At 51.7% G+C, this 19,174-nt stretch overlaps 1 protein-coding gene across 2 annotated transcripts in view; it reads left to right on the top strand.

Annotated features, from left to right (window-relative positions):
• NTN1 (netrin 1) overlaps positions 1 to 19,174 on the top strand; it is a 105,728-nt gene that overhangs the window by 44,801 nt on the left and 41,753 nt on the right. For both annotated transcript variants that reach the window (XM_087750831.1, XM_009463198.2), the window contains exon 2: positions 10,601 to 10,789. In XM_087750831.1, the coding sequence (XP_087606957.1) occupies positions 10,601 to 10,789 (189 nt within the window). The remainder of the gene's footprint in view (positions 1 to 10,600; positions 10,790 to 19,174) is intronic.

The following is a 19,174-nucleotide window of genomic DNA, read 5'->3' as shown; positions in this document are numbered from 1 at the left end:
CCTGCAGGGTAGCATCCTTTCCCAGCTCCGAAAAGGATGCTGTCTTCTGGGCAAGGGTCCCCTTTTCCTTGCTGGCACAGGGGTCTGGGGGTCGGGGTGGTGTAAATACGCAGATGCGATCCTGGCAGAGAGGAGGGAAGGCAGCATCAAACCGATGGCCGGGGAAGGACAAAAGGGTCATTCAAAGGAGAAAATGGTGCCGAGAGCCTCCAAAGGGAAATCCTGCGAGAGCTGGTCTTTGGAGAGGTGTTTCTGGTTACAGCGGCACAGGGACCTGGACTCCGTGTCACCTCGGAGGGGATGCCACTGGCTTTGGGGGGAGACGACCAGCCAGGGATCATGCACGGCTTCGTGACAGGCTCTGGCAGCAGCCTGTAGCTCCCAGCCGCAGGGTTCCTTCGGTAGCGGGTCTGGCTGGGCCTGGTTTAACAATTCCCCTGGCCCTGCTCCAGACAAGATTGGGAAATGATCTAGGGTTAAAAAAACACAACATGTTCCTGAACACGCTTTGTTTGTTTTTAAACTAGAGCCCGGCACAGCCCAACCTCACAGGCGGTTGAATTAGCACAACCGTAGAGGCAGTGACTGGGCACATGAGTGGCATCATTTTAAGCTGGGTCTGCCCTGGAGGAATCACAGCCTGAGCTAGTTTAAAACTGCTTTGCATTGCTTTCAGCCCTCGGCTGTCGGGGAACCATGGCCAAGCTTCCTGGCTCCTCGGGGCAGCAATGGAAGCAGAGCTAAGGCTGTTTGTATCGCTGGTCCTTTTAGACTGAGATTTAATACAGATTTTAAAATCTTTTGACTCTTTGCTGGGTTGGTTGCATTATCAGGCCTTTTGCATTTTGAGTAACCTTTGCTCTGAATGTGCAAATTCTTTCAGTATCTGTTTCTGCTGGGACATTAACCCTCAAGTGGCTGACATACTCCTGCATCAGAAACGTAGGAAAACTTGCAGAAAAATGCCTTGGGCTGGGGCAGTGGTGGCCTGTGCGCTGGGCGTGCTGGCTCCTGCCCCTTGGCCCGGGCTGGAGCATCACTTTGAGGTTTGCAGTGCTCAGATCCCTGTCACCATGTGCCCTCCTTTTGAGCCGCGGGGCTCTGGTTTTACAGAAACACAAAAGTATTGATGAGACCAAGCACTTAGGGACTGGGACACTGATTTTGGCAGCTATAAAAGCATCCACTAAACCTGCAGCAGTTCATAACTGCCCGTTGAGGTTAGCAGACTGGACAGGTAGCAGGTAAGCACCACGGCGTGGGGTAGAGAGAGGAGAAAGGTCTTCTGGCAAAGTATCGCAGCGGTAGGAGGAAAGCTGCCGCTGAGATCTGTACTAGATAAGAGGGAAACCACAAGGCCAGAGCCTAAGTGGATAAATTGTTCCCAAGTGGATTCCCCTCAGACTCTAAATAAACATCAACACTTAAGGAGCACCTCGGAGCTTGGCTGGGGTGGGCAGAGCTGGGGCTGGTGGCCGTGTGCTTTCTCTGATAACCCGGAGGTTGTTGGGTGAGCTCTCCCATTAGCTCCTGCCTTCGGATGGCATCTGGATGAATTACGGGATGCAAACAATTCATTTCAAAGTATTTACAACCTCAGGAGGCTGGATTTGGATGGTGCAATTAAATAAAGAGAGCTGATGACGTCCTAGTATCATCTCTAAGATTGAAATAGAGTTCACCTCTTGACTTTTCCTTTCTCAAAAAAATAAATTAATTAAGCTCTTTCCAGGCTGAAGCTTATCTGCAAACTTCCTGCACAATACCTGGTTTGCAGAGAAAATCTCCTGGTCAGATCCCACAGGTACTGAAGAGAAGGGGACTCTTGCTAGATTGCCCAGGATGTGCCTGCGAGCGCCATCGCTTCACTGGCCATGCTGGGACCCGAATGTGGGTGCAATCTGCTGGCAGTTTCAGTGCAGGACAGGAGAGCCTGGCACTTGTCCTTCCCAGCCACAGGTCAGCTCCTAGGTGAGGTCCCCCTGCAGCTCTCATCCCACCCCTCAGAGACGGTTCCTCCAGTCCTTGTTGAGGCAGACTCATGATGTAGACTACGAGGCTGAAGCCCTCATCTGCAGACAGCTTTCAGAGGTGCTCTAGATGGAAGAAGACTCTACTCCAGTCGCTGTTGAAGAGCAGCCGATGTCCCCTCCCAGCACACTCGCTGGAGGAAGCAAGGGCAATTTGCAGCCCATTTCCAGGCACTTTGAGTACAACCGTGTGTGCTGCACCAGGGCTAGGCTTGCTTTATGATTTGCATCCTGTATTGAGTAAGACAGCTTTTGTTTTGGGATAAAATGCCTTGGGTGAGAGGCTGCCACAAATCTCAACATTTCAGTGCAACACAACAGGCCCACAGGTCCATCCTCATTGCCGGTTGATAGACAGTCAGCTGCCTGGTGGCTTTGAAGGAGCCATTGCATGTCACTGGAGATGTCCCCGAGGGTTCAAGGCAGGAATACACAAATCAGTGGGACCTCGCTGGCTGCGAGCAGCTGTTTGCCACGTGTGCCGGCTAGCAATGGGGAGATCTCCACTGCTCAGAGATTGTTAAAATCTGGTTCATAATCTGAACATCTCATAGCTGTAAATCTCCCAGGAATAAGTCTTGCTCTTGCTCCTCTGATGCTTCCTGCAGGGCCAGAAACACCATGTGGACAGCCAGGAAATACCTAGTGAGATTTCAGTGCTCCAGTCCAGTCTGGAACTAATAAATGTGGGAGCAGTTATGAAAATATCTCCCTCCCTGAAATTAATAAAAACATATATCAGATCACAGTCAGACAGGTTCACGTCACAGGTTAAGTCGCGAGTAGTGTCTGTCACTGTTGCAACCAGCTCCCATGGCATGAGGGGCTGGAGGGACGGGTGGGCAGCCACCGTGCCTGGTTTGCAGCAGCTGCTGGGTGTTCTCCAAAGGGATCTTGTGCTGTTGGGAAGACCTTTAGTCTCACAGCACTGGAAAGAAGTTGATAATTGTGAGTGTCGACAAAGTAATCCTCGGTAGCTGGTCTGATGAGACTTTCCTCTTTTGGGTTTGATCTATGAGCAGCTATGGACTTTCTCCCTGTATCTGTTCTCAGAACCACATGCCATTGACCACATAGGGGTTGTTGGCTTTGCCAAGCTGTCTGCTGCCCAGTTTTGATGGCCAGTATTTGAGTTGGTTACAGGTGCTGATGGGCAACTGGTTTACCATGGATGTGCCTGGTTTACCCCTACTGTCTGCTGGGCTGAGGGCAATCCTCAAAACATATTCATGGGTTGAATCCTTCAAGTTCTGCTGTTTAGCATTGCCTCTCCTACCCAATCCCTAGCACGTGCTGAAGTTTCACCCTTCCTGCTGATGAGCCTGCCGATGACCATCGCTGTTGGGGAAGTCTGATGTACGGAGGTGAATCTCGTACCAAAGGCAGGAGGAGCCCTGTGGGTTGGCACTGCTGCGCTCAGCACCTGACAGTCCACCGGCAGGACAAGCATCTACTGCCCTGTCTCTACAGGCTTGGTTTTGAGCTTGGTTTTGAGCTTGGTTTGGCCAGTGAAAATAAGATCTTCAGGGAATTTAGCTGCAAAACTCCATCAGCTTCGACCAAACATGTCCCCCATTTTTCAGTGACTTAGAAACTCAGCCAAGCTTGAGCAGTTCTCTTAGAGACAGCAAAAGACACATCCCTACCAGGGAGCAATGTTTTTCTTTTTAAGCCTTGGCTTCAAATATAAGGGCAATAGATTTTCTTTAAGGAAAGAAAACCCCAAATTTGTTAACATTGGCACAACTTCCTATTTTTCACTAGCCTTGTTTCTCATTAGCAGCTGAATCATTTTAGCAGGAACTTTTCCAGAAATATTCAGCCTGACTCAGACACCGGTCTCAAACATTTCAGCCCAAACAGTGAGTTTGGCATTTTTTTACATAAAAGAAAATGACGGTCTTATCGTTGGAAATCTCAGGCAGGCCTAAATGTTGCTGTTACCAACTTGGCCTTCAGTATCGCAGAGTGTTGTTATACTTTGCAGAACAAACGTTGACAGGGCGACATCTCCAGGGCTTCCTGGTTCCTGGGGCACGTTGGGGATTGGGAACTGGGCAAAGTGATGGGCACTTGGGGTGTGTAGCATCCCCAGGGAGGTCCTGGGTCACTCTGATGCCGTCTTGTCTAGAGCTTTTCTGCAGAATTGCCATTCCTCAGGTTTTTTGTGCATGGAAAAGTCTTCTGTTCCCCGACCCCTTTTTATGCCACCAGAAGACTTTCTCAGCGTGTTTCTCCCCAGGACCCCTCTCTCTTGCTTCACCTACAGTTGCAGTTTGGCCTTTCCTTGCTCTCAGGGGTGTTTCTCATGGGTGGAAAGGGGCGAGAGGCATTTGGCCTCATGGGGAGCAGCTCGGAGTATGAGGGGCTGCCCAAAAAGCCTTCAGTCCCAGCAGTGGGGGCTTTCTGGGATGCATCAGCAAGGATGGGGCTTTCCTCCCCACCACCACCAGTACACACTGGCTTTTGCTGCAAGCCAGGTTTGTGACTCCAGTTTCATGGGCAATGCCAGCCATAGCTGCATATTTTGTGGTGCATGTGCACACTTTCCTCCGTCTTTTTGCTCCAACTGTTAGGAAAACCTGGGGCCTGGCGCAGACCCTGCGTCTCCCCCTCACAGCCACAACACCCTGATGGATTTCCCCTTCGGTGGATTAGCTCAAGCAAACCAAACCAATTTCCGATCCTCCTCCTTACTCAGACTTAACAGCGCACACAAATGAATTTTCCCGAGCAAACGTTTTCGTTTAGTGTCGGCCAACTGGGTCTGTGGTGGGTGGCACCACGCCACATGGAAGGGCGCAGGGCCGCCTGCCCTGCAAGCAGAGCTGGATCCGGCTTCTCCGTCCTGACGACTCCAGGCTCCCGGGGCCACGTGCGGTGGCTGTACTGTGCAGGATGTCACTGCTGCCACGGCCAGTGTTCATCCATGCTTTGCCATTTTGATGCCGCAAGCATGGCCAGAAACCCCCTCCCTAGCTCGGGCAGCATCCGTGCCCCCCCGGGGACATCCCCGCAGGGCCACACCACCTGGGATCACTCACCGGGCACAGCCCTGGCAGCCCAACGCACCACAGCCCGTGCTGGACCACAGGGGTCCGGCAGCACGCTGTGGTGTGGGAGCTCATCCAGCAGCTCCAGATTCATGCCCAGCTGCTCCAAAGCCTCAAACCAGCCAGCAGCAGGCTTGAAGGGATACGATGCTGTAGGGAAGCAGGGACGCCCTCCCGCTGTCTCCATAGGGGCTTTCTTTTTACCTCCCAGTCCAGCAATCAGACAGGTCTCCACTGGGTCTGGCTGCTCCATCTCCATTGTCCCCTCTCCTTGATTTAAGACTGGCTGTTTCCTTGACCAATATGGCCCTCAAAAATAATATCACTGAAGATATCTCCAGGGGTCCCCTGGGAGCAAAGCCCCTCCCCAGATGGACACGGGCAGGGTGCCCCTCTCAGCTGCCAGGACGATGCCTGCAAGGCTTGCTCCTGCGGAAGAGAAATAATGGCTCAGGCTGAGCTAGCAATTTTCTGGCAAAAAAAACTTATCTGGGAAAAGGACAATTTTAATGAGACTGAGGCTATTCATAAGTTCAAGTCAAATTTAGAGATTACTTTCAGTCCCTGGCTTCTTCTATCCTCCCCTTTCCCTTCCCCCTTCTCCCGAATTATTGTTTCCAAAAATTAAAACAAAATGTTTTGGGGTTTTCATTTGTTTAAAAAGCAACTTGCATTTTGAAAATTGCCAAAATATAAGTTTTGGAAGGGTGGGGTCGTTTGAAAGGACAGCATTGTCATTGCTGAATGAAAACCGCGGAAAGGAATGTGTCCTGGGAGACGCAGGGCGCTGGGGTGCAGGGCCCAGGGGATACTGCGACAGCAAAAAAGACCACAACCACAGCTCCCACCGCACAGCTCCAGCCTGTGCCTCCCATTCACCTATCTCCTTTCATTCTCCCAAATGGACAATCCTGCCCGCCTTGACCTTCTTCGACGGATTCATTTGACCAAGTCACTGTTTTTAATGCGGAGATGCTTCTGCTGTAGTTTCTTCACCTGGCTCCAAACCACAGCTTTCCTCTTTTCTGCTCCAACCTTCTCCAGGTTTCTGAACATCTGCATTTAAGTGATATCTGGTTATTCATATCGGAGCCCGGCGGTCCAGGTAGAGACTATTTGATGAAGCTCTGTACATCTGTGCACAATAAAGTCAGTGAACAAAAGGCTTGTGAGGTCCTTGGCAAAATAAGAGAAAGAAGAGAGCAGGAGACAGCAGCACTGAGCTTAGTCGAGCAACTGGAGCCAAAATCTTTCATCGGAGAGGTCTCAGCACCTGGCACATATTTTGCTGATAGCTGGGTCCGTGCTGGGTCTAGAGCCTGTGCAGAGGTGTCTTCTCTACTGGGTGAAAAGCAAAGCATGGAGAGCGTAGGTGATACCAATATTGGGAGGTGATTTTTATTACAGCCAGTGAAGGCGTTCATAGAAAGAAAAGATGGGTTGCTAAAGAGCCCCTTATTGTGGCAGGGAAATTCAAACCAAGAAGCACTGGCTGGAAATTAAAGCCAGGCCAATTCATGTTAGGAACGAGGCAAAATGCTTTAGCACAGCAGGGGATTAACCGTCGGCCGAGGGAGAGGGTGGGCGGGAGCCGCGTTTCCTGCGTGGCTCTGTCCAGGGAAAATGTGGCCAGGCGAGCCACACGCCCTGCCCGCGGCACCCGGGGACCGCACACAGATTCGGAGCTGGGATCCAAAAGCATCATGACCTGCTGCTGGGTCCCTGTCGGTCCCAGCAGCCAGCTCCCAACGATAGCAGTGTGCCCAAGCATTGCCTGCACTCAGCATCTCGAGGCCCCCACCACCAGTTTTCTCCGAGGCTGTAGCACCAGCATGATGGATCCCATCATGACGTGTCCCAGCCTCATCCCCAGCAACGACTTTCTGACGCCTAGATGGGTCATTTATTGCATTGCCCTAATTCTTCCATCCCTATGCGCTATTGTCAGGAAAAAATAGGATGGCGATTTTTCCTTTGGTCAGTCCAAGCCTCTCCCATTGGGCAAACACATCAGGCTACAGATGGAGCTGCCAGCTAGTCCCGGCTGGTGGCCAGTGGTGCACAGCACTGGCCAGTCAGGACCCAGGCACTCAGGGTGAGCACAGGAGACAGTAACTTCAATTAAAACCGCTCTCCTTGGGTTGGTTTGACCCCTTCTGTCTGCATAAACAGGTGGATCAGGAGGGGGCAGATGATGAAAAAGCACCCATGTGCGTGGGGTTAGGAGGCAATCAGTGTCCTGCGGATGCCCTTCGTGCCCTGGGAGTGCAGGTGGAAGGAGGGGACAAAGCCAAGGCTAAGCTGACGGAGCCAAAAAAAGCTGAGAAGTCACGGTGGAGGGGCGGCCGTCGCTCCCTGGCTGCTTGTGGTGCTTGTGAGGAGCTCGCAGGAAGGCCAAGTGCAGGGACACTGGGCATGGAGAGGGGCTCGACCAGTCCACACCTTCTCCCTCCTGGGAGGGTTTCTACCCTGAGGCATACACAATCTTTAGGTCCTTTGCTCTGGATGAGGACAGGGACGGCTGTTTCGGGGAGCTTCTTACAGCTTCTTGTGAGGTTCAGCTTCTTCCCTTCTCCAGACACTGGATTTTTCTGTCCCTGGAAGATCAATGTAAAATTGATCCTGGGAGCAGGGCTGCAAGCAGCTCTGCACACTCCACTTATTCCTCCACATTCCCGCGCAGCTCTGCCCTGGTGGGACCAGCTGAAATATTTCCAAAGATCTTGAGAAAATCCCAGGACTTCTGCTTTTCTGGCTTTGCAAAAACATTTCTTGCTTATCAAGCAACCCAAAGAAATGCGAAGATTTTCACTCACTCTTCGGGTGGGCTCAGCTTTGAATTTGAAAAAGGGATTTGCCAATGCAATCTTGCAAAATAACTTGAATACTGAGTCCAGCTCTCCTAAAATATAAGTTTTAGGAGGAGGTGAGCTTTCAAGCTCTTTGGAAAACATGCGTTTCTGCCAGCTTCAGGGAAGAACTAGGTCTTCTGGGAGGCCATGCCACCCCCTGGAGAAATGTCTCTGCATCTTGGTCAACAGGGACTAAATCCTGCAGTTTGTAGCACCAAAGGCAGAGCTGCTAGTGGGTCTCATCTTTGAATGATGGAGATGTGCCTGCATGGTCACAGGCTACAGCAGGGAAGACAGGACCTCCAAGTGAGGGACTTAAATCTTTTTTTATCTCTGAGCTGAGTCCTGAGGCCGTGCCGTTGATACAGGTGTTGCCTGGGTGGTTAGCTACAGCCAAGAGGACACCCTTCATGTTGCAGCCCTGGTGCACCTCTCAGCTAGCCTCATGCCTGGCGGAAGGCTCTGCCCTGAGCGGAGGAACCAGCCCTCAGCCCTATGCCTCCTGCACAGAGGGAAGAGCTTTTAATCTCAGCATCTCGCCTCTCTGTAAAACAAGGATTGGGACTTTAAAAACACCACCTCCTTCCCAAAAGCTTAGCTCTTGTGTTCTGCAGGGCAAGAATCACCTCTAATCCCCTATTTGTACTGTGCCGACTGCGGCCGAGCCGCTGTGCTGGCAGGGGCTGGTCAGCATGCTGCGAGAAAAGGAGAATACCAGAGCTGAGCGGCTGCTGGGGTGCTCGTAGCAAAGCACAAAGTGCTTTTCCTGAGGTTAAGATGGAAGTGGAAAAACCTACAAGGGGGGAAGCAGAAAGCATCTGGTGCGTGCTCCCGCGCTTCTTTTAGATGCAAACAGGCTGTTTAAGTGCACTTGCAGCCTCAGCAAATGTGTCTGTGGGACTGGCCAGATCTAAAAAGCAGCAATTCCCTCTGCGGGCAGGAGCCGTGTCTCCGGTCTCCTTGATGGTTGTCTCCTGTTTTGGGAGATGACAAATGCACCCGCGGGCTGGTGGGCTCATCTAAGGAGAGGCAAATCGCGGTTCAAAGTCTTGGCCCCGCTCGGTGTCAGGAATCTCACTTTCTCACGGCTGGCAAACCGCTCTCGGACCACTCTTCTCACCATTAGCACGTTGGTGGCTGCTTCTCCTGCTCTGCCAGCGTTTGGTGGGGACGTGAGGTTGGGCTTCACCACGTCAGCCAGAGGAATTCAGATTGCAAAGCACGGAGAGAGTGGTCTCCATCCCGCTGGTCAGACGTGTCCGGAGGATTTTGCTCTCCCTTTTGCTTTCACGTTGTGAGTTAGCTGGGGATTGTTCCTGATAAATAACCCGGAACTGCACTGTAATTTTCTGGGTTGAAATTTGATAATTAAGCAAATATAACGTCTTTGTCTTGGGCAAGCACCATAAGGTAAACAGGAAGGAATGAGGGATTAAGATGTCTCTGAAGGAAGGTGACAAGCCCAGAGCCGTGACACCTTCATGCCGAGCCGAGAGGCCCAGCTGTGGGTTGGCATTGCACAGATGCATTGTTCGGGGGTGAAGAGCAAATAAAAGCAAAGGGAAAAGAAAACAAGCTATAAAGTTCTCGGCAAAGCACAGAGCCCCAGCAACTGCCTCTTGATGTTCCCGTGACAGCTCTGGGGAGAGGCAGGCGAGGGGTCGAGCTTTTGAAGTCCTTAAGTTGTCCTTTGCAAAGGCCCCCTGTTAAAATAGTCCCTCTGTTGACATTAGGCTGCATATGGTGGAGAAATTGGACATCTCCTGGCAGGTTCAGTCACAGAACGTGCAATCAAAGCAGAGAGGGACTTTTTGGTATTTGACTAACTGCGCGTCAGGCTGGCCCTGTCCCAGCGGCAGGATGAGAAATGCGGAGGCAGAGGTGAGGTTTTATCAGCATGTTCAGGGCTGCAGGCCTGTAACAGAGCCTGGTGCTACAGGTACAAAGCATGGGAAGGGAAGCTGGGGAAGAAGCTAGCTAGGAAGGTCTTGAAATGATATTTGGAGCTCAAACACACATATGTGTCGGGACTGGTGAGAGTGGGAATACTGGGAAGGTGGGGCAGGTGATGTTGGAAACATCCTTTCCCCTGGGGGCAGACAGAGGGGGGTCCCGGGGTGCTGGGAAGCAGGGGGTTTCGCAGCAGTTTGGGGCGGGCTTTGTACCGAGCAGTAGCACGATATGAAGCACCACGGGGTGAGAGCAGGTGAGAAGGGAGACAAGCAGTGCTCGCATGGGGCAAAGCGCTTGTGACAAAGCTGGAGGAGCAGCCGGGGGGTAGCGCGTTGCCGTTTCCTACCCACGGATGGGCTCCCAGCCCTCGGAACCCTGGCTGCACCCAGCTTTTAATTCACATTAAGAATAGGGAGAGCCAAAAACCATATTTGTTGCAAGTCACGATGGTGAAATGAGGTCTCGGTGACTTCAGCTTCCCCTCCAAAAAGCTGGACTCACCATATAGCACTGGAGGGATGTGGGTTAGCAGTTGGCTTCCCATAGGCAGAGGTGCCACCAGAGCACCCCATCCTGTGACAGCCCTGCTGCAGCGGGGCACCCTGGGCAGGACCTCGAGGGTGACCAGCCCCCCACACACAGGTTCCCCTGGGGTTGGCATCTCCATGGCCGGGCACAGATGCTGACGGTCTCCACTCTCTGCCTCTCGCAGCCTGCAACTGCAACCTCCACGCCCGGCGGTGCCGCTTCAACATGGAGCTCTACAAGCTGTCAGGGCGCAAGAGCGGCGGCGTCTGCCTGAACTGCCGGCACAACACTGCGGGGCGGCACTGCCACTACTGCAAGGAGGGCTTCTACCGGGACCTCAGCAAACCCATCTCCCACCGCAAGGCCTGCAAAGGTACCGGGTCAGGGGTGGGATGGTTGGGACTGCATGGCTCCTTCTCCAACCCCTTCCTGCTGCTCCTGCTTCCACAGCTCCTGCTCTCACCAAACTCCTCCCTCGCCCAAACCAAGCCCTTGAAATAACCTTTCTTGCCCCCATGTTCCCTGCCATCACCTCTCCCTGGTCTCCTCAGCCTGCTGGTGAGGATGAGGCCACCAAAATATGAAAAGTCCTCACTGCTGAGGATGACTTTACATTATTTCAGGTTTTATTACTTATATAAATCATGCTTCATCTGCTCCAATAGCCACAGCTAACCTCGTCATCACATACTTAAGGGCAGAGTTGCAGGTACGGGGATAGATGTAGCGTCTGTAAATTAGCCTCCTCCAAACACCCATCTCCTGATCCCACCCTCCAACCTCGCCCCCAGCGCTGCGGGGGGGCACAGGCAGCGCTTAACCCACGCACAAAACATGTCACTCCTCAGGACGAGGCGAGAACAGTAAAATGGGAAAAAATTTTATTTTGAGCTCAGCAAATGGAGTTTTTTGAGGTTTCCTCTTCAGTTGGGAAGGTGAGCGGGGCTTCAGCTGGGGCGGGAGCAGCAATAAGAGCAAATCCTGCAAATGAACTTTTTTAACGCTCAGCTGTCTGGTGGAAGAGATACAAATCCTGAACCTGAGACACATCTAAAGGAATCAAGCAAACATTCAAAAGCCAGATTAGAAGATGCTGGGGTTTCCCGCAGAAAACTTCAGCTCTTTTCTCTCTAAAGACTCATTTCAACAAGAAAATGAAAGCTTTTTGGCCTGAGATGGGTATTTTTGGCTGGAAAGCTTTGGGTCTTCAGCATTTTCAATTTTTTAATGAAAATGTTTCTTCATGTTTGTTTTGTTTTTTTTTTCCACTGAAAACAGACACTCTTTGCCAAAGCAGAAAAAGAAATAGCTTCTTTAGACAGCCCTACTCCCCCTTTTTTCACCTTGTAAAAACTATTTCAATAAGACATTTTCGACCCACCCTGTGCTGAGGCTGCTAACAAGCTATGGCTTCAGCCAAAGCTCAGGATGGTGGGATGTAAACCCAGCCTGTGTCTCTGGCGGGGAGAGGAGCTGCCTTTTCGGGGTCCAAGGAGCCAGAAGGCAGGGGTGCAGGGGTGCAGGGGGGCTGAGCCACTTCCACACCAGCCCCAACACCCAGCATCCCGGCCGGATCCCTGCTCCGGCAGCGAGCTGCCTGCCGTGCCCAGCCGCACCTTGCCCCCCGGTCCCAAGCGGATATGTGTCATAATAAAGTTCATATTTCTGCTTTCACGGCTGGGTCGCAGCCGAAGTAACAGCGCATTAGGTTGACGCAAACAAAGGGAAATTGTGAAGGCGTGGGATCTCCTCGAGCAGGGCCGGGCACTGAGGCATCCATCTCCCCCCGGCAGCGGTGTGCTTGCAGAGGCATTTGCTGATGTCCAGAGCCTGATTCTCATTTACCTTCCTGCTCCCGAGAAAGGGTTTTGGAGTGCTGGGGCGGTGGGGGGAATTCCCAGCCCTCCCCAAGCACGCTGAACTCCTTCCCAGGGCTCTGGTTTATCCCAGCTGCCTCCCCAGCACGGGGGTTCCTGGGGACGTGGTGGGATTTGGGGGAGAAGACTGCTCTTTCCCAGCCATGAGGTCACTGTGCATCTATAGGGATTCCTCTGGGATCAGCACAGGGAACACGGAGCAGGGAGGGGATGCTCAGCTGGAGGGTAGGGTAGATCCCGTCCCCTGGCCATCCCCAGCTTTTCCATCATGGGAAAAGGCAGTCCCTGCCCTGTGTTGGCAGTGATGTCCATGTTTCACACTCTCTGTCTCATTGACTCCGGCATCTCCCAGGACCTTCCTCTCTCCTGCTTTTCCTAGCTCTCCTACCCGGCCAGGCAGCCAGCTCCCCCTGTCCTGCCCATTTATCCTTGCTGGCCCCTGGCCCCTCGCCCTTGCTAACCTCTCCGTGGCTGATAGCACAGTAGTCTTTCTTACCCAAAACGCACAGCCGGGTGGCAGGTGGTACCTGAAGGTGGGAAACCTCAGAGCCATGGCGTGCCTCAGTTTCCCCAAGCGAGCACCCAGGAAGACGTGCGCTGGCCTTCACGAGACACTCTGCAAGGTTTTAAGGCTGAATTTCCCAGTTGCTGGGTCATTCGCTCTATTAAACGCTCTTTGCAATTGTCCTTTTCTCATCCCCCTGCCTTCTCGAACCGCTCCTGCTCTTGAAATTTGAGATCGCCAAATTTAAATACTTCTCCAACCCCCCATGGTTTATAACAAAAATGTGGCTATTGGAGCTAACAGATACAAAGGTATGTAATAAATATGCTGGTGCATGAACAGCTTCCCGACTCGCAGGCTATTAGCACAATTTCACAGTAGTTGGAAAGGTTTATTGTTGGCGTAATCCATCGTCCTATACAAAAGCGGGTGAAATGAAGTTTCCTACAGCAAAGGCATTCCTTTGAAAACTCGTTTTCCTGAGCTCTGTTTATGACACAGGGGATTTTATGTTCCGTCTATTTTTCTTCCCTCATTCAGGGACTGTTCTGAAATAATTGTGGAAAACAGGCATTTTTAAAAAACAAACCCTACCATCTAACAACTTCAGCCATTTCTCCATTGATAACAATATTAATTTATCATCTCACCAAGCCATCTGCCGATGGGCAAAGCTCTCCCAGAGTCTCATCTCGACTGAATGTGTTCAGAATTAAGGAATTAACCATCCTGTAGCATCTGCCATCTCCCTCACAACTGCCTGACGTCTCATCTCACCCAGCAGATTGTGTTTTCTCTATAAGACTTGATTCTTTCAACCATTGCATTGCTCTGTTCATGTCCTACACGTAACACATTTAAACAAATGCATATAATAGAGCACCGGTGCCTTGTGAGCCGATAGAGAGCTGCCAAGGAAGCATGCAGCACTCAACCACGCTGGCAAGCGTGCGTGAGCTCGGGCGAACTCACAGCAAATGTTCCATGAAAGAGCTTTTGAAGAGATTTTTGTATTAATTCAACTTCATTAATTCAGCCTAACAGACAGATCCAGCTAAACTGCCTTTCCTCTCACTCGTGTTTCTCATCTCTCACTCCATCCTATGCACTAGGCTATATGTACCTCAATTCATAATGCATCTAACATCAGAAAATTATAGAGGCATGACTTGCATTATTTTAAATGGTTGGTTTTGATATTTATGCAAAAATGTCACATTACAGAAATGTTTGCACAATGTCTACTTTTTTTTAACTCGGAGAAAAAGACAATGCTACAAACTTTTGCATGTGTTGCAGGGCATGGTGTGAGGCTCGGGCAGCAAAAGGTGAGCAGAAAGTGGAGCTGGGCAGTGCTCTCCTGCCCAGGTGGAGGGCTCATTGGTTTTCTAATAGCCAAATCTATAACAATTTTTAATTAAAAGATTTTTTTAATGATCTGAAGTTGTTTCAGCAGAACAGGTGAAGGCATAAGAAGTCGGGCTTTAAGGATGACTTTTACCCTGATGGTTAAAAGTGATGCAGCCATGCCATGTTCCTTGCCCGTGCATTTGTTTCCAGTTATTTTTCTTGCAAAAACAATAAAAGCAAAAAAGTTGTCAGTGATCAGAGATGCCCTGTCGCAGAGCCACGCAACAGGCAGGGGATGGCATGAAGTCTGCAAACCACATGCAGAGGAATTGATGACAGATGGAGCAGGGATATTGCATGAAGTGGCAACGCTGGGTGCATGCCAGAGCCTGCCAGGCTGGAGCTGGGAGCTGAAGGAGGGCTGTGACTGCTGCGGGTGGGTGGTCAGGCAAGCCCAGGGACACCAGTTACTCAAGCAAGGGCTCGGGCTCCCCTGGAGTTTTGAGGTCAGACCGCACATCTGATCTCTGCGTGGCCCCGGGCAGGGACTCTGGGGCTGGAGGAATCTGGTGGTAGCGGCGGTCCTCCGCCATGGGGGATGGATGGGCTCATGCCAGCGGGCGCCAGAGTAGGATGCCCTTTGCTGTGGCAGATATATCAAACCCCTGGGTCCTGTGCACACCCCGTAGGTGTGTGGGCTGTCCCGAGAGACAACAAAAACCCAGACATAAGAAATTTCGCCTGTTTGCCTTTTAAAACTCAGAACAAGGGCGAATTTTTCCTCCTTTCTCGCTGGTTTTTGTGAGAGCATGAAGAGCTCCCAAAACACTGAAGCCCTGCTTCCCATTCCTTCTGCTTCCCCTCTGCTCCAAATGATGTTGCAAGTGAAATTCCACATCTGGGTCCTGCAAACCTCCGTCCACTCCACTCCTCATGGGCTGCTGTAAATCAGGGCCCTGGTGTTAGTTCTTTTGATTAAATTCACTCCTGATATTTGCCAGATTATTGGCACTAATGTAATTCTATTGGAACAGAGACTCTGCAGGATTTTATAGCCTGGCTGTAAAACAGCTCTGCACTTCGGGGAAAGGATTTACACACTTTTTGATGAAAAGATGACAAATGATACATGTTATGAACACCCTTGTGCTGAAGCTGCCAGGGTAAACCTCTTGTGGAGGGGCAGGATTTGGCACCTGGAGAGGTCACATTCATTAGGACTTGGTGTTTTGGTAAAAAATGGTATCGCCTGCCTCCCCCACACTGTTGCAGCCCCATGCCCGTGCCGAGCCTGGCAGACTTTTCCATCTGTGTTGGAGGATTATTTAATGGCTTGTGCAAAAAAAGAGCACTCCCAGCCTACCTGCCCGTCCTGGCTTGGACCCGCAAATGTTCAAGACTTTGACATTTGCTTTTTGGAGACAATTTGGGTTCAAGCAGAGAGAGGATGAGTGCCATCCCCATGGGCTCAGCCTCCGGTCCTTGATTTAATGGATTAGATGCAGGTTTTCTTCCCACCCAGCTGCGGGCATTTAGTGTGGGGGGGACTAACACAGCTGAACCCCTTTGGCTCCTTGTGCTGCCTGGAGAGGAGAGGAGAGCAGAGCCCCTGGTGACAGGGACAGTGGGACGAGTCCCCCGCCTCTCTCCACTGACTATAGAGGGAGCTGCATGACCAGCTTAGAGCAGAGAGCTCATTTCCAGAAGGCTGAAGCCAGGGGAGATGAAGCCTCTTCCCCCTGCCTGGAGCCCCACTGAGAAGCTGGGGTGCAGGAGGCAGCCGGGGTAAAACCCACGTTAGATGGCAGAGGCTGAGGACAGGCTTGCTGCCACCAGTGTACTGGTGTCCCACCCTTGGTGTCCCATGGGCCATGTCCCAATGTAGGACAGGAAGACCAGCCTGTCCGTGGTGCATCTCTGCAGGGTTCAGTTGTGGTCAGCCTTGGAGATGTCCCCTGCCGCCACAGTCCCCAGTCCACAGCTAAGTGGGCTAAGAGAAGCTCACAGCTAACACATCCCAGAGACATAGGGCTGGCCTGGCTGAAACCCCTAACCCAGGACTCCCTGGGGCAGCGTGGCCACCAGTGGTGGCTCCTGGAAGGGCTCCTGTCCCCAGCCCTTCCTTGTCCATAGCGAGTATCCCAGCTGGGTGGGTCCCACGGGCTCCCTTCCATCACTGCAGGGACCCAGTCACTGCTGGACATCAGTGCAGGAGATCCACCCTTGGTGTCCACCTTAGGAGGAGGTGAAGTGCATCCTGAGAGAGATGCTCCTCTCCCCAGAGCAACCTCACATTGATGCCCATCTCCAGTCCAGCTCATTTGTGATTTCACAAGGCAAAGTCCAAGGGAATACTTTCTATGAATTCCCCCCAGGGAGTTGTCTTTAATTATCAAGCTTCCTTCCCTTCCTTTTCTCTTTCTCTTCCTCTTTGAAGACCAGCTGGAGCTACCATTTAGATGAGAGATGAGCCAACTCGTAGTGCTGGCAGGGCTTGCATCAAGTTCTTGTATCAAGGCTTGGTCAACTCTGAGAAATCACATCACTGGAGAAAGTCCAGACTTTCAAGGCATGATCTGCCAAACACAGACTTTATTTTCTCCATCAGGCATGTTCTTCCACTGCCACGAGAACAATTTTCTAGCTGTATATACGCTGCGTTTGTTAGTGGCTATGCCTCAGTCACCCCCTTCCCCAAGGCCCCATAATTCTTTCTATCGATATTATTCTAAGTGCTGAGCACTGATGTATGGTTTCTACATCTAAAACTTGTCATCAGCAACCCCCAGGCACATAAAAACCAGTCGGAGAAAGTTTATAGCCATGCAGCTTTAAGCTGTCCCACGCACACGGGTGGCTGCGTGGAAGTGTCCTGGGGCAGCACAGGAGGCTTGAGTGCCACTGCCACCAAGCGTCACCACCTCCATGGCACCGCCATGGCCTAGGGCAGAGCTGCACCATTCATCCGCTTGGGCTGGAAGAGTCCCAAAGCAAAGTAGGGACACGATTCTCACAGACACTCTTAAACTGTTTTGAGTTTGGAGTGTGAAAACATGGAAAAGGAATGACTATTTTTTTTTTAATGAAGACTTGAGCTCAATGCAACACATCTACCTGGCCATGCCAGCTTTTAAACATCCACGATTTTAATGACACATGAGCAGCCACATCAAATTAAGCAGCCACTTCTGCGCGGGCCAGAGCAGGAAGAGTTTGCTGCGTCGCAGCAGTGGAATATTTCTGTGGCAAACCCAGGGACTGAGACACTTTCTAATTGTTTCAAGCCAGATGGGGCTCCATGTGCCAGCCTTCACCCTGCTCTCCCTTCCTGGTGTGTCTTCCCGTTCCAAGGACTTTCTAATTAAGTCTGATCTATGTGAGGCATCAGCGAGGAACAAACCAACTGTCGGAGCCGTGCACAGCCCTTTCCCCCAGCCCAGGGCAGCTCCACCACCTCCACGCAGTGCACGGGGATGGTGCCATGCACTGGGGGACACATTTGGGGACCGCACATGTCATGTTCCAGTTTCATGTTTGGAGCCACTGGTGATCCGAAGCGTTTGTACTTCTTGCTTCTCTGCATATCTTCCCCTGAAAGTGCTCCTGTATTGGTGTTAGTTCTCCATTTCAGTGCAAGTTAACTGGGACAAGGGTAAAATCCTGCTGTCTGGTCTTCCCAGAACTTCATCAGTGACTTTCTTCTCTCTTTGACTTAAGATCAGGTCCACCTCCCAACATACAGCAGCATTTAAACAGATATTTGCTTTCAGTAGAATATATTTTAGTCAGCCTGGGATTGAAACCTGGATCCTCAGAGCGAGCACAAGGAACTGGTAGGAGACCCCCGCTCTGGGTGCTGGCAGAGCACCAAGGGGCATCGCCATGGGCAAGGAGGCTCTGCCATCCACAGCCCTGATGAAGTGCGCATGCTGGGGGTCTCTGGTCCACTACGGTCTCCAGATGTTGGCTTAGAAGGTCATTAACCAAAAAAAAAAAAAAAAAAAGAAAATTTAAGAAAAGAGAGGAAAACAAGAAGAGAGAGAGGTTTGTTAGTGCCTGGTGATAAGATCAGAGCAAAATCACCTCCATGCCAAAAATTTCCTTAAGCTGCAGCTGCCTTCAAGCTCCAGGGAAGTCAACAGTTTCACATATTGCTCCCACCCAGGCGCGTTTCACTACATGACTCGACTCCCCAGCAAGCCTGGGCTCTCCTGCCGGGCTGAGCAGACGCTGAGCACCCCAGCCCTGCTGCAGTGCTGAGGGAGGGGGCTGCTTCTTAGCCTGGGCCCTCCATTCTCCTCCAAAAAGCCATGTTGGCACTTTCAGAGCCCTTTTCAGTGAAGCTCCCCTCTCTTCTAGGATTGTCTTTTGGACTTTGCCGAATCGGTAGAGACTAGCTTGCATTTAAAGGCAAATTTGAAACAGACCCAGTTTAGGGAAGGGGAGGTGTGGAAGGGGCTTTTGAAATGTCTTCAAATGGGCTGGGAAGACATCTGGACGTAAACAATACAGCATCTCACCAGGCAGGGGCCCGACCTGCAGCACAGCTCTGATGTGTCCGCTCGGGGTCCCCAGCCCAGCCGAGAGCACCCGCTCCCGCAGGAGATGTGCCCAGGGCCCTGGCAATGCCCCATGTGCTGTGCTCCCATGGATGCTCTACCACAAAAGCACCCATTGGTTGCTTCTTCCACCCAAATAAGCAAAACCAGGACCCAAAGCACCATCTCCCAGGAGGAGGACATCACCAGGTGAGCTGGTTTAGAGATGCATCTCTGCTGCAGCGGGAGACCTTCATCACATGTAGTGCAGGAGGGAGGAACATCCCCACAAAAGAATGAGCTGAAAAAGCACACAAAGAGCCCCCAGACAGGGTAAAAGCTGTGGCAGAAACCACCAGCGCTGTGTGGGGCTTGCAGAGGTCAGGGCGAGAAGCTCTGCCGACTCCAGGGAGCGAAGACATGCGATGGAGGAGGCTCAGCCAGAGCCCCTCTGAAGGACCTGGAGCTCTCCACTGCAGCCTAGAAGC

Source organism: Nipponia nippon, unplaced genomic scaffold, assembly GCF_047370975.1.
Source record: "Nipponia nippon isolate SJK-2023a ecotype South Korea unplaced genomic scaffold, ASM4737097v1 scaffold_14, whole genome shotgun sequence".
Lineage (NCBI taxonomy): Eukaryota > Metazoa > Chordata > Aves > Pelecaniformes > Threskiornithidae > Nipponia > Nipponia nippon.
This window is presented reverse-complemented; position numbering and strand designations above follow the sequence as displayed.